The sequence below is a fragment of the Mycteria americana genome, chromosome 1 (genome assembly GCF_035582795.1).
Source record: "Mycteria americana isolate JAX WOST 10 ecotype Jacksonville Zoo and Gardens chromosome 1, USCA_MyAme_1.0, whole genome shotgun sequence".
NCBI lineage: Eukaryota > Metazoa > Chordata > Aves > Ciconiiformes > Ciconiidae > Mycteria > Mycteria americana.
Window position 1 is genome coordinate 153,915,580 of NC_134365.1, and position 14,377 is coordinate 153,929,956.

General features: G+C 36.8%; 1 protein-coding gene across 1 annotated transcript in view; it reads left to right on the forward strand.

Annotated features, from left to right (window-relative positions):
* Positions 1-13,917, forward strand: part of GCC2 (GRIP and coiled-coil domain containing 2) — a 32,015-nt gene extending 18,098 nt beyond the window's left edge. Inside the window, exons 17-23 of the mRNA XM_075524969.1 lie at positions 1,616-1,737; positions 3,511-3,687; positions 5,170-5,387; positions 6,817-7,011; positions 7,843-7,982; positions 8,818-9,019; positions 10,151-13,917. Coding sequence (XP_075381084.1) covers positions 1,616-1,737; positions 3,511-3,687; positions 5,170-5,387; positions 6,817-7,011; positions 7,843-7,982; positions 8,818-9,019; positions 10,151-10,221 — 1,125 coding nt within the window. The 3' untranslated portion in view covers positions 10,222-13,917. The remainder of the gene's footprint in view (positions 1-1,615; positions 1,738-3,510; positions 3,688-5,169; positions 5,388-6,816; positions 7,012-7,842; positions 7,983-8,817; positions 9,020-10,150) is intronic.
* Positions 13,918-14,377: the final 460 nt, after the last annotated feature.

Consider the following 14,377-nt stretch of genomic DNA (forward strand, 5'->3'; position numbering starts at 1 on the left):
AAAAAAACTGTGAAAAATACATTTGCAAGTACCTTTTAATATGCTGCTATATGAGCAGCTTCTTAATTGGCAGCTGAGCTACATGTGAAACTGACACTATTGCTGAGGTTTTTATTATTTCTCATTTTTTGTCCATATTACACTGTGTTAGATGTTCCTGGAATCTAGCATTTGCACTGGGGACATATTCAGAATATAGTAGGACTGTTATGGTCAAACTATCTTTATGGAGATTACTGCACCACACTATAGCCCCTTTTGTATGATAGGTATGCATCCTGCAGATGAGTAACAGCTGAATGCAGCCTCTCAAAAAACTTCTACATTTTAAAAAGATGAACTGAAATGGACAAACTTTATGGTTGCTGCTGCAGGAGGTTTGCCTGAGTTGTACTGGTAGATATGGATCATGGTTTTACAAATGCGTTCTTCATAACTGGGGACTTACGGTACCTATCCATGGTGGCTTGCTCCTTGATGTTGTGAAACCACTCAGAGTGTACATCTTCCATGATGGCATGGCTTGAAGCTGTTGGAAGATTAGCCTTCCTCTTTAGGTGCCCTACATCTAAAAAATAGATATTATTACAAGGTTATTAACAAAGGAAAATTCTGTCCAAAGGAAAGGTGGACACTAAAGTATATAGTAGGTTAGAAGGCAAAAGTCATGCTGACATTTAAGGCTGTGTATCCGAGGACTTAGAATATTCTAGCTCACATAGTTTGACTGGAAGAAAAGAGAAGGATTAATTTAAAGAAAAATCACAAATCTTACAGACTCCAGAAAAGCTGGAGCAGCGGCTAGTCAGGGTCAGCACTATGGAATTTCACTCATCAGTTCAGCTGAAGAGAAACTTTCCAAAATCCTCCTCTTGGAGATGAGAGCATCTTAGTCATCTCAGGGATGACTAATGAATCCATGAGCTTCTCCTAAGATCCAAGAATGAAAACCTGCATCTGTGTTTTCTTAGAAAAATATACAACATGAGTACTTGAAGGATGGGAATAATTCTTGCTGTATAGTGTACAGTCAAGGATGAAGCTATGTTGTGAGGTAATTTTCTGTATGTCCACAAAAACTCATGTATTAGCTGAATTTAGAAGAGAAGACAGACCAAACACCCTTACAATCAACTAGAATATTATATCTTGTGCTGTGTAATACCATTACAAGACTGACTTAACTCCTCAAAGTTATGCATAACTTTAAGGCATACTAGATTTTTTTATCACCTGGGTAGTGTAAAGGAAAACAGTATTATCCCTTTTTTTTTCCTTCACCTTTGCCTTCATTTAAAGCTGTTTGATAGAACCCCTTGCTTGTGAATCGCTGTTGAATGCAATTTTTGAATTTGCAAGTATTCTTTCTTGTCTTTAATACTGTTATGTTGAAAATCAGTGTATCTTTTTTAAGTTTCACATTTTATGATATTCAATTAAAGTCTAAAGAAACATGATCTGTTATGATAGTCACAACTTTAATTATCCACTTAAAAGAAGAAAATGCAACAGCTGGTTCTTAATTTTTTTTCAATGTAATGCATTTCATTTTAGAGAAATAAGCGAGCAATACTCAATAGCATAACTTATGAAGGGTTTGTTTTCTATATGATAGGCTGAACAAGCATCTGTTACATCTGAATTTGAGAGCTACAAAGTCCGTGTTCATAACGTTCTAAAACAGCAAAAGAATAAATCTGCTTCTCAGACAGAATCTGAGGGAGCCAAACAAGAAAGGTAAAACTAAAATTTTTATATGCATACAGAAGAATACTGATACTCGAGTTTTTGTGCTTGCCTTTGCTAATTTCTGACCAAGTGAGTTCCACTATTTAACTCTTTGCTTGAGTAAGGAAAATATCAGAAGGGAGGCAGTTTGCTTCTCCAGTTACTTTAGTTTAAAAAAAAAAAAAAAACCTCTTTATTTCTATAAACTTTATCTGATCTGTAATCTAACTGTGGCTCTGCCTATCTGAGCAGAAGAAATCATCAGTTTGTACTCTGGTGGTACTATGTTAGTTTCTAATTCTGTGGTCTGTCTTGTTTAACATTTATTTTTGTGTACTGTAACCTGTTGTTACAGTCAGAGGGAGAAGTAAGATGTTAGGAAGATTCTCATGAGCTGAAATTAGCCAGCATCTTCTGTGTAGACTTGACACGTCGTTTTCTCTGACATAAAGTATTGCAGCAAAGCACCATTTCCAACTAAGAAGAAAAGAGCAGATTGATACTGTTCAGCTGAGCTCACTTTGAACTTTTTCAGGAAGGAATAGTGTAGGTAAAGCTCTGGCTGCCAATTCAGGCATCAGTTCCAGCAGATTTCTGAAATACATGTCAGCTGTTATATGACGAAAGACTTGGGGGGGAGAAAAAAAAGGTTATACTGCCAAAAGTTCCCTGAAAATCATTTCAGTATAGTTGTAAGCCAAATAAATTCAGATTCACTTCAGAAAATGTCTGAACCCACTGCAAAAGTAGATCAGTTTCTGTAAGTTATTTTTATAAGTTACTGATAGCTGTCCTTGGTGACAGACTGGACGTTTATGCATGAGATGTCAAAAGTCATTTCTGACACAGATCTTAAAATGGTACGTGCAATTGCTGCTGAAAATCCACCAGAGGGAGACTTGTGCTTTGTTAGAGGACTTGGTTTTATGGTTTGTTTGGGGTTTGTTTAATACATCTACCCCTTCTTTTCTTTGAAGCAAGCAAACTGCAAGAGTTGCATTTCTGTGTCTCTCCTTTTTGCAGAATTTCAAGAAGTTCTGGCATTGTTAGTTTTTTGTGAAAGAGGGTCACATTGGAAACAAAGTGGACAAGTAATCAAGCAATAAACAGATAAAAAATAGTGTCCAAAGAAATTATTTACAAGCATCAACTCTAAGGGTTAATGAGATATACAGTTTATGAGATAATGGAGATGTCTGCATATATAAATACAGAAAGCAAAAAAGGAGAATGTGTGTGACTTAAGACTTTTTCCTCCTAGTGTATCTGATTTTGATTTATTTCTGATCAACAGAGTTTATCTGTTTTTATGGATTGATGTTGCTTTCTAGTCCTCTGCTCAAAATCTCCTCCATTTGTTTCCTGTATTCAGTCTCATTGAACTGATGTGCCTTTCCTAAAAAAACAAAAAACCCTCCACCACTTTTAAGAAGACATTTTTTTCTCCCATCTGCATCCCACATATCATTGTTCTTCTGTCTTGTTCCTCCAAACCAGCTTGAAGTAGAAAGTGGTAGCAGTCACACTTTCTATCCCAATGTTCCCAGCAGTTCAGATGGGATGTGATAAACCTATTTGTACCTATATTGAAACACGATCAGAACTTTCCTAATTGTTTCTGCTGCAGTCACATTCTAAGATTATTTTGGTCATGATGCTGTATTAATTTAATAAATAAACAATTTGGATCAGCTGTACAAAATGCTGTGGATATAATATAGGTTCTGAAATAATATAATTCACTTAAAATGTATGTTGTTTGTTTCTTTTTTCCTCTTGCAGAGAACAGTTGGAAATGGTGGTAGATCAACTTAAAGTTAAGCTGCAAGATGCGCAGCATAATTCACAGGTGAATGCGTCTGAACTCCAGGCGTTGCAGTCTGAACACGACACCCTGCTGGAAAGACATAATAAGATGCTGCAAGAGGCTGTTGCAAAAGAGGCAGAACTCCGTGAAAAGTATGGTCTGCTGATGAATAGATACAGATATTTTATTTTGTGTGATCTTTAAGGGCTAGGCATGTAGTGGCCTATAACTGCGCTTCCCAAAGAAAGGGCATAACCGTTGAGAAAGTTAAAGGAATTTTCAAAAGGATTGTTTGCTATTTTTCATCAGTCTTCAGAAGCTTCAGCAATGAAAATGAAGTAGTAGCTGATCAGGGAATTTGAGATTTCTGTGAGTTTTCTACCTGTTAACTATCAGATTTAAAAATTAAAATTTTTTAAGCACATTGACTATTTTTAAGGCCAATGCTCAGCATTACGTTTGTGTTGGACTGCTCAACTACATTTTATGGATGTTTCCTATTAGAAAAATAAGGTAGCTAAATGCAGAGCAATTTCACTGACAAAATATTCAGATCCAGTCCTGGGTCCACCAAGTGCCTTTCTTACAGAAAGTAATGGTTTTGAAGTCTGTGCTTGCCACACTCTTACTCTACTATTTCTTTCAAAATGAAAGGAATCTGTTTAATCTCTATCACTTCTTGAAAAATCACATGAGTACCTAATATTTGAGCTCTTCAAAAAGGGTCTTTTCTTGTCTCTTCTTCTCTATTTAGGGTACAAAGTTCACATGAAATACTCATTAGAAGTTACAGCTTAGTATTAGGAACTGTTGACTTCTTGTCTCTAGCTTTGTACTGTTTTATCTGTTCCTGATAGCCACATGATGATTCATTGTAATCAACTAAATTATGTCCTTCTGCATTTTTCTGGAAACAACCCATATCACAGTAGGTTCCCTTTGTACCCATAGAGACTAGCTCTTTGCTACCCTAGCTATATTTAAGTTTGTATGCTTATAAGGGCAAGTCCTATGCTTAGTCTTTCCAATACATGCACTTGTTTAATTGCTTGTGACAGTTTTGTCTTGCTTCCGGAGTACCTCCAAACCAAGTACAATTGATGTGTTTACTGACATTTTTCTTGCTAACAACTCCACTCTTCTACCCTTTTTTGCACTGGAAGTTGAAGCCTAAACAAGTTAAACTTAGCTTCTTAGAAACTTGTGTTTTCAGAAGTCCTGCATAAATGTTTGGTAAATAAATGTTAAAGGAAGTGGAGTATAAGGTGAGTGACATGCTCTGTATGACACTATAAACAGTTGTGTTGCAATTTTAGAATTTAAGAATGTTTAGACCACAGTGTCTCTAATACTTTCATTTTTTCCCAAAGATGTCTGAATTTTGTGTTCTGAAATGGAAATCAAGAGTTTATATAGCACAGTGCATTCATATGATAGGTAATAAGCGTAACTTTCTCAGTCTTAGATTTTCCCTGTAAAAAGAGGAATTTAAATGGAAAAAAGTTGCATGGTCATTCTAAGATAGTCATACACATGAAAACTGAAGACTACTGTAAACTCTAAAAATTTTGAAATGTAAAAATGACACTGTTTTGCTGTTTGTTTCTTATGTTTTGTGTGTATGCTGTTTACAGGCTCTGCACAATACAATCTGAGAACATGGTCATGAAAACAGAGCATGCCCAGACTTTGAGTCAGCTGACAGCCCAGAATGAAGCTCTCCGGAACAATTTCAGAGATCAAGTCAGGAACCTGCAAGAAGAGCACAGGAAGACAGTAGAGACACTTCAGCAGCAACTCTCCAGAGTAGAAGCCCAGCTCTTCCAACTCAAGAGTGAACCAAGCACTAGAGGTAACTATCAGTCATAATACCAGGTTTTCTTGGGTTAGATACAAATTTGTGTACCTGAGTCTGAATCTAAAACGTGTTTATAGTGTGTGGTTCTGTAATACACCAGAAACTTTTTCTGGAGAATTTGCAGGATGCCATATCAATCCACTGATACCAAGTAAGGAATGTGTCATTGTTATTACTGTCCTTTCAGGATCTTAAGGTCCTTGAATGCATCCAGAAGAGGGCAACAAAGCTGGTGAAAGGGCTGGAAGGCATGTCCTATGAGGAGTGGCTAAGGACTTTGGGTTTGTCTAGTTTGGAGAAAAGGAAGCTGAGGGGTGACCTCGTTGCTCTCTACAGCTTCCTGAGGAGGGGAAGTGGAGAGGGAGGTGCTGATCTCTTCTTCTTGGTATCCAGTGATAGGACGTGGGAATGGTTCAAAGCTGCACCGGAGGAGGTTCAGGCTGGACATTAGGAAGCATTTCTTTACCGAGAGGGTGGTCAAGCACTGGAACAGGCTTCCTAGAGAGGTGGTCGATGCCTCAAGCCTATCAGTGTCTAAGAGGCATTTGGACAATTCCCTTAACAACATGCTTTAACTTGGTCAGCCCTGAAGTGGTCAGGCAGTTGGACTAGATGATCACTGTAGGCCCCTTCCAACTGGAACTATTCTGTTCTCTTCTAGAATCTGCATCACTGTTATCTCTTCTGCAGTACCTGCATTGTCAGATAGATGGAGGGAAATTAGTTTGTAAATATTTGGTGCTCTTCCTATCAGTTTGTCTCAGATTTTGGAGCGTACTGGACCTCTGCCTCCAGTATGAGGGGCAGAGCTAAAGAAAAGTGTATTGAAACCTGTTTTAACAATGTTTTTTATTGGTATACTTGCTATTTGATCCTTCTAATTTAAGATTTTACTGTGTTCAAGCTCAAGTGCTATTTTTATGTCTGTAAAGTTACTAATTAGGATGTAGCCAGACATTTGCCAAGCAGCAGTAACAGTTTAAGAAGTTACTCTTTCCATATGTTACTGAAGCAGCAGGATAGTGCACACAGTATTAAAACAGAACAATTTACACCTCCCACAGGACTGATAGAAAGAAAAGCTAATTCTGTTTTGCATTAAAAACATTTGACACTCTTGTCATAGCTACAACACATCTTCAGGGAGAGTTGCGTGAAGTTGCATAGTCACTGAAATAAAAATTGCCAATCAAGTTCGGATTTAGAAACAGGCTTTTATTGGAATGGGCATTTGGAGGTGAAAGGCTGTCTTTTCTATTATAAATGTTATGTGTGTATCTGATTTTCTCCCTGTTCTTCACCTTTCCTCCCCCTGCTTTTTGAAGAGTATTTTATGTACTGTTCTCCAATCTGAGATAGTCACACCTATGAAATAGCCCTACCAATTTCATTCTGATGACAAACATCAGTAAATATCTTTCAGGTCCAGCTGTTTCAAATCCAGCAACGAAGAACTTAAGAGAACGGCGAAACACTGACCTTCCTGTTCTCGATGTGCACACTGTAGCTAGGGAAGAGGGAGAAGGTATGGAAACAACGGACACAGAGTCTGTCTCTTCAGCCAGCACTTATGTACCATCCTTGGAACAACTTTTGAACTCCCCAGAAGCAAAACTTGGTAGGTAGAATATGTGGCTTTTTGAAGCACTTATCTATGTAAGTTGCAGAAGTTTGTGCCCTTAAAATATCTGAGAACATTGTGTTTTCATCCTTTTAGGTGCAAGACACAAGTCTACTTAAGTGCCACTGAGTTTACACTATCCTGAATTTCTGTAGGAGTTTTGTCCTTGAGTAAGGACTAACAATAAAACATTGCTACAGGCTTTAGTGATTTAAAGATGTCATGTGTCCATGACATTTCCCTTTCTGAAGGGAAGAGACTGGATGAGCAAGTCAGTGAATAGTTACAGAACTTTTTGTATTCTGGACTAGTCTGTATTAGAGACAATTGAGTGCTGATTTAACTCTCATTAATGAAAGCATAAAATGTCTGTTCATCTTAATGTGGCTTATTCGAACAGGAATTTATTCATATTTTTTTCTAGGAAAATGAAAGCCATCATGAAGAACAATGATTTAAGAGTCCCAAAAAAAGTAGAAAAATATATGGTAGCATCTAGTCATGTTTTAAAAATCTACTGAACGCTTTGTGGAGAACTGTTGAAAATCTCCATCTATGGGTAGGAAACCAAGGGTAAATTAAAACCATGTATCTTGAGGTACTTAGAACTGATTTGCCAATCCCCTTCTATACTTACGTATACAGAAATAGATCGCAAAACAAGGATGCGGCAGCAGCAATGATGTCTGTTAATTTTGCAGTCTGACTTTGTGTGGATTTTGTTTCTAAGAAACTACATTAATCAAGTCCTAATGTTAAGTTAGTATAAAGTAGATGCAAGTGCTTTTTCCTTCTCTCAGTTTTCTTTTCTTTTCCAATTAATTGCAGAACCATCTCAGTGGCAAACAGAACTCACCAAGGATGAACTGATTCAGAAACTAAACACAACAGCAAAGAGTGCTGATCACTTGAATGAATTACTTCGTGAATCAGAAGCAACCAATGCAATCCTAATGGAACAAATAAAGGTTAGCAGACATGCAGGAAATGTGGGGACAGCTCTAATTTCTATGGTCTGTTTCTTAGACCAAATGTTTAACACCAAATATGTTTCAGAAATCCCAGTCTATAAAAATTTGGTGATGCAAAACTTCCAGAGTTTAATTCAGTTGTTTGGGTTTTTTTTTCCCAACAGTTTCTAGGCGGTGCGGGGGGGGAGAGTAAAAGCTGCTACAAAAAAACCCCTCAAGTTTAATGTTTAGTAAAGTGCCTTTACTGTTTTCACTTGGATGAAAGCGGTAAATCCCAAAAACCAAGGGAAGCATTGTCTGGTTTCTCTTCCTGTAACCCCTTTTAGCTGTCTTAAGTTAAAAGAAGATACATGTTTAGAAATACATGTACTAATAGAGTTTGGTTTGGTTTGATTTGATTTGATTGTACTTCCCTGAGTTTTCTGAAAACATTTTTGAAGTTAGCATATTCTCTAAACATGCTAAGCTTTCTTTTATAAAATGTTTCTTAATGAATGATAATATTGTTAAATCTTTGATCCACATTGCTTATTTAACTGTTCAACTCTTACTCTTTATCACTGAAATTGAATAGTTAGTACTATATATCATTATAACTACTGCACAGATTTTACCAAAAAAGGTTCTTTTTGATCAATAAAAAGTTATTTCTGGACAACATTATCACGTGTTCAAGTTTCACTGGATTTCTGTCCAGAATATGTGCTATGCACGCATTTATTCTCTTTGAAGCACCATGCATAATTTGCTTTTTAGCTCTTCAAAAGACCTTTGTTCAATTGCTCATTATATGAAGCAAACAATATTGCATATCTTTTTCCCTCATCTGCAGCTTCTTAAAAATGAAATCAGAAGATTGGAAAGAAATCAAGAGAGAGAAAAGTCTGTGGCTAATCTAGAATACTTGAAGAATGTTCTATTGCAATTCATATTTCTAAAATCAGGAAGTGAGAAAGAAAGGCTGCTCCCAGTAATAGACACCATGTTGCAGCTCAGCCCTGAAGAGAAGGGGAAGCTAGTTGCAATTGCCCAAGGTAGGTGGTGTTCAAAACGTTGACGCAAAAAAAGGAAAAGTGGAAATAAAGGCAACTGAAGTTCTGTGCTTTCTTTTATGTAGACCTTTGAGGAAAAACAAAGCTTAGCAGCGTAATGCCAGTGAGCTAGCAATAAAACCATTTTGCTCTGTTGGGAAGTTACTATTCAGTTTTCAGAAAACAGAACAAATACCCAAAAATATAAATAAAATTAAGGTAAAATCTAATTTCTTCTGAAACATACACATTTTAGGAAGATGATAGTAAGTTGTAAAAAATTAATGTGTTCATGTTTTGAGTAGAGTTAAAGATTTCTGTTAAAGTGACCTTAAAATAGAGCTTACTATAAATGAATTACTTTCTTGGCAGATGTTCTAAAAAGATAATTAAAGTGGTCCTCTCAAGGCAGTACTGCAGATGTAATACTAGTTTCAATATATTAACTTTAAAAATCTCTTCAAGAAAATATGCTTTTTGTTTAAGAAATAAAGGAACTAGGGAAAGAAAGAAAAAGAGTTAAGCCTTTGGAAGAAATTAACCCAAGAGATGACTGTATAATAATGTTCTGGCTCTGCTTCACATACTCTGTTTGAGCGTTTGTCCCCTTAAAAACACTTTTTAAGGTATTGTTTGCCACTTCTCAATAACAACCCGTAGCTTCTTGTACTTCATTAGCAACTGACCTATACTTTATTTTAAAATTAATATAAAGAGTGAGTACCGTATGTATATATAAGCACTTAAAAGTTGTGAACAAAATCACATGAATAAGGAAAGCAGCAAAGTACTGCATTCCATGACAGCCTTTCCATTTGGGAAGATGAGATGTAAATTAAGTCCATAGCATTTTGATGTTCTCTAATGAACACCGACTGGATTTTTCTGGAGAAAGGTGATAAATGGCCTCTTTAAAACATCCTTAAGTACCCAAAGTAAAGCAGGCTTCATGATAAAATCCATGAACGCATCTATGGCAGCACAAGAGTGAGTATTGAATGTTACCTCCTCAACAAGTTTGAGGACAGCATTTGAAAAAGGACAGAGGTGGGGCGAAACAAGGTCATGTAACCAAATGATGCAATGTCTGACATAATAAACTTAGTTTAAAGTATGTTTTTCTTTCTCCTTCAGGTGAGGAAGAGAGTACCTCACGGCCCTCTGGGTGGGCTTCGTACCTCCACAGCTGGTCGGGACTTCGATGAGACAGTAGAAACGCTGAATCTTTAAACACATTCCGCAGTTGCAAAAAGAGAAATCTTCATGTAGAAGAACAATCTGTTGGTGTTGTAGCATTTAACTACAGGTTTTTATTTCTGTGTGTTATTTTCAGCTTTTTAGGCTCTTCTAGGAAAGAAGCCCTCAGTAGCTCTGAAAGACTGTCTTATATTATGCGCTGACAGCAGTGAACTGTTCCTCATGTAAATGTTAAAGCTGGTGATCAGAAGTATAATGAGAAGTGACAAATTAATTGCAAGTGGCTTGGAAACAGAATTTGACAAACCTGTGATGGCTCTTTTGATATTGATTTAAAAACTTGATCTAATATAGTAACTGGAATAACTAGACTTTAGACTTAAAGCATTTTAAAGTGTTTACAGTTTCTTTCACATATTTTTGTCAGCTCACTAATCTATATGGTTAGTGATATTCTCTGCATGTTGAAGAAATTAAAATTGAGTTGTTTCCTGTCTAGTGATGCTTACAAAACAGAAATGGCATTTTCTGCTTTGTCTTTCCTAAATTTTTAGTCTTGGTTATATTTTTTTTGCAAAGCTGGATTGAAAATATGAAGGCAGCGGTCCACAAAATGTAGAGGGTGCCTGAAACTATGAAATACAATGCTTGGCATATCTGGGGCATGGTACTGTAGTAGAGATTAATGGCATCTGTGGAAGTCTTGGGATAGTATGCCGAGAATCAGAGTAAGTGAGCTGAAGCTTTGGGAGAAAGGGCTTAAGATATGGCTTTTTAACCTGAGGTTGACTGGCTGTGTTCAAGACCAGGAAGCAATGTTTCATTACTGTAGTAATGTCTGTACTTGGATGAAAAGACTACTCATACTGACTTAGTCATATTGAAGACACTAAATGAAGAATCAGAGTCTGTAGGTCAGACTCCTAACAGTAACTTCTGAGAGAAAAGGACAGAACTTTTGTCAATAGATGCATCTTTTGAATATTCTAATGATTGATGATGTTATATCCTTCTCTCATTTCTCTGTGTTTGCACATGTCATTTGCACAGATCTTATACACCCATGAGAGAATCTCTGTTCCAGGTTGTTCAACAGAATGTTTGGGTATTTTTCCAAGAAAAATACATCTCTGCCATAGAATTACTTTTTCTATTATCAACACAACACCTTTTTTTTTTTTTAGCTTCAGTCTTCTTTTTCCCCTTTCTAGTCCATGCTGCCTTTCACCATCTTAATTTATTTGTAAGTTATTAAAATGCGTATGCATGTTTTTAAACCCTGCTTACCTTCCAAAAAGAGACTTTCCATTTTTTTCACTCATATTTTCACGTTCTCTGTGCTGTTTTACAGTGAATGATTCCCTGGTATACATACCAATATGAGAGAGTATTCTTTCTTTCCTATCTATCCTAGATGAGGCTCTGAGGAAATTAATGCTCATTCCTTTAATATTACCTTATTTGGGACTGGGATTAATCTGGACATAAGAACAGCAGAAACGCAGCACATGTTAAGAATAAACTGTTCAGTAACTGTGCTTTTGGTTTAATTTTTTGTTTCTTGTATATATTTTGATACACAATCAACAAAGCCAACAGGCTTTATTTAAATATTTTAATTCCTTTCCACAGTCTTAAGCACTCCCCCCCCCCCCCCCCCCCCCCCATATGTGTTCTAACCGGAATCTTTATGGTTTGTGCTACCAGTGAAAACATTCTCTGTGGACTTTCAGATCACAGGACTGATAAATGGTAGTGTGGGGATGAGTCTTTCAGGCATCTGTAGCTTGGAAATGTAGATAGCAAACATGAGGCTACATTTAGGCTTTCTTGCATTTGCTTTTGAAACAATTACCAGATCTTCAACATTCACCATTTGCTCCAGATCTCGGAGGTTGAATTCTAGTTCCTTATTCACAGCTGAATTTGGTTAGTGTCATTCAAAAGAATGCCAAAACAGAGCGACAGGAGAGATCTGAAATATGCATAAAAATAAGTGCAAGTCACTCTCCTGCTGTGATTTTAACAATGGAAGCACATGAGTGGAGGGGTACGACTTTGTCTTACTTAGTTCAAACTCAGTTTGCAGCTGACCTGATTTAGTCTCTTCTGCACGATGCCTGCTCAGCCATCTCTAGAGCTGTGATAAGTTCCTTTTTAAAATGCGCATATTTCAGGACTGTAGATTATTGAACACTGTAAGCTGTGAATAAATGTATGCAAATAACATGTATCACTGGCTGTATTAAATACCAGTTGCTTATTGATTTCTTTCAGGTCTGAGTTGCATGCTCACTGTTTTTAGTAAAACTCAAGTATTGTACTTATGAATGTAGTGGACACCTCTTGCATTACTATATATATTATTTTTTATGATGGAAGATTAAGATCTTAATTAATGTAAAGATATTTTAATAACTGCTACTAAACTGTGTTCTGTTGCTAAGACTGCCAGAACTTACCTTTGTGGCAATAAACTGTCCGTAAGCAAATATATCAAAGTTTAATATGCACTTGCAGTAAATGGCATAGAAGAATGTGGACTGGAAGCAGGATTATTTTGCGTAGGAAACTTTTTATATGTCATATATTTGCATTTGTAATGTACAGCATTGTAGCTGTGATTTGCTTTCAAAAAGCAATTTAAAATTGTAACTAGTATTGCTGCTTCTTGATATACTGTGGTGCTCTTTTTTGGAAGAGCACCGTGCTGACTTTGCTTTCTGGTTCTTTTGTTTGTTTGTTTTCCTTACAGTGCCATATTTTGTTAGGATGTTTCCCAGAAAATGTAACCCCTGCCCAAAGAGTTTACAAGCTTAGGACCAAATTTTACTCTTCTATCAGCCTGCCTTCAGCCCAAGCTTAAGGAGGGCGTATTAAAAAAAAAAAAAAAAAAAAAAAAAAAAAGACTCTACGGTCACTATGCAGAGTATATATTAATTAAAAACCAAAAATGGGAGTGATTCCAAGTTCACAGGCCTGTGTGTGCACTGTAGCTGCATTTTTAACTAGCTGTACTGGAAACGAGTCATGTTGCCTTTACCCAGAAGGGAGACCCATCTGTGCAAGTGAAATGTGCTGCATTTGAAGGACAAGAAGACCAGAGCTTGTCCGGCTGTAGTGTAGATGTGGCCAGTTGGATTTGGGGTTCAGGATGGCCAAAGGGAACCCGTGTTAGAAGTGATACATGGGAGAGTAGAGTGGCTTTTTTTCTTTCATGACCCTCCTTCCCCAAAGCATAACTGAAAGAATACATGGTTAGATTATTTTCTATATTTTCTAAATTTAAATCTTCCTTTGGCTATTGCCCTCCATCCTTTTGCTTTGATAAAAGACGATATATCCTGGAATTGTGGAGGAATATTTAAAAACTCTCCTTAGTTTGTACTAAGTGGCTTTGAAGGCAGCTTAAGCACCTATGCTTCATTTGGCTTATGCCTTGGCTTCACCCAGTGCACCAGTTCTTCCTCAACTACCTGATAGTTCTACTGTTACTGTGAAAATATCTCCCTTAGGAGCCTTGCAAATAGCAGTTACCACCCACAAGCTGAGAAACCAAACGTATGAAGAGGTAAAAATATATATTTGCTGTAGTAATTTCAGAATTGCTAGTCTGAATAGAGAAGTGTTTTGGTTGGAAATATGTCTTTGGCCTTTTCATGTGGCCATCACTTCAATAAAACTTGCCTTTACCCAACAGAGCGCCTTTCTTTTTCCCTGAATGCCTGTTCTTATCTGAGAAAGTGCTACTCAGGTGCAAGGTAGAAAACAGGGGGATGTTTACTGTAGCATTAAAGAGATGATTTTACAGATTTGGTATAGTAGCCGCAGTCTTTACTTTGGAACACAATAACAGTGATGGATACTTCTGGATGAATGGAAAAGGAAAAAGAATGGTTTATGGGGTTTTTTAGAAAAAAAATCAAGTTTTCCAAAAAAAGGGCTCATGCAAATTACTTCAAATGTGTTACTAGATTGTCACCAACAATCTGACAATATCTGACATGAAGAGGGGGAATGCAGAAGTATTAATGTGCTTGTTAGTATTTATATTTTAAGTACTAGCTACCTCATAAATCAGCACTCCTTCTGAATAGCAGTCAACTTTGAAGTGGACAGAACTACCTCTTCCCTAATTCCCTGTGGTAATTTTTCTGTATCTGC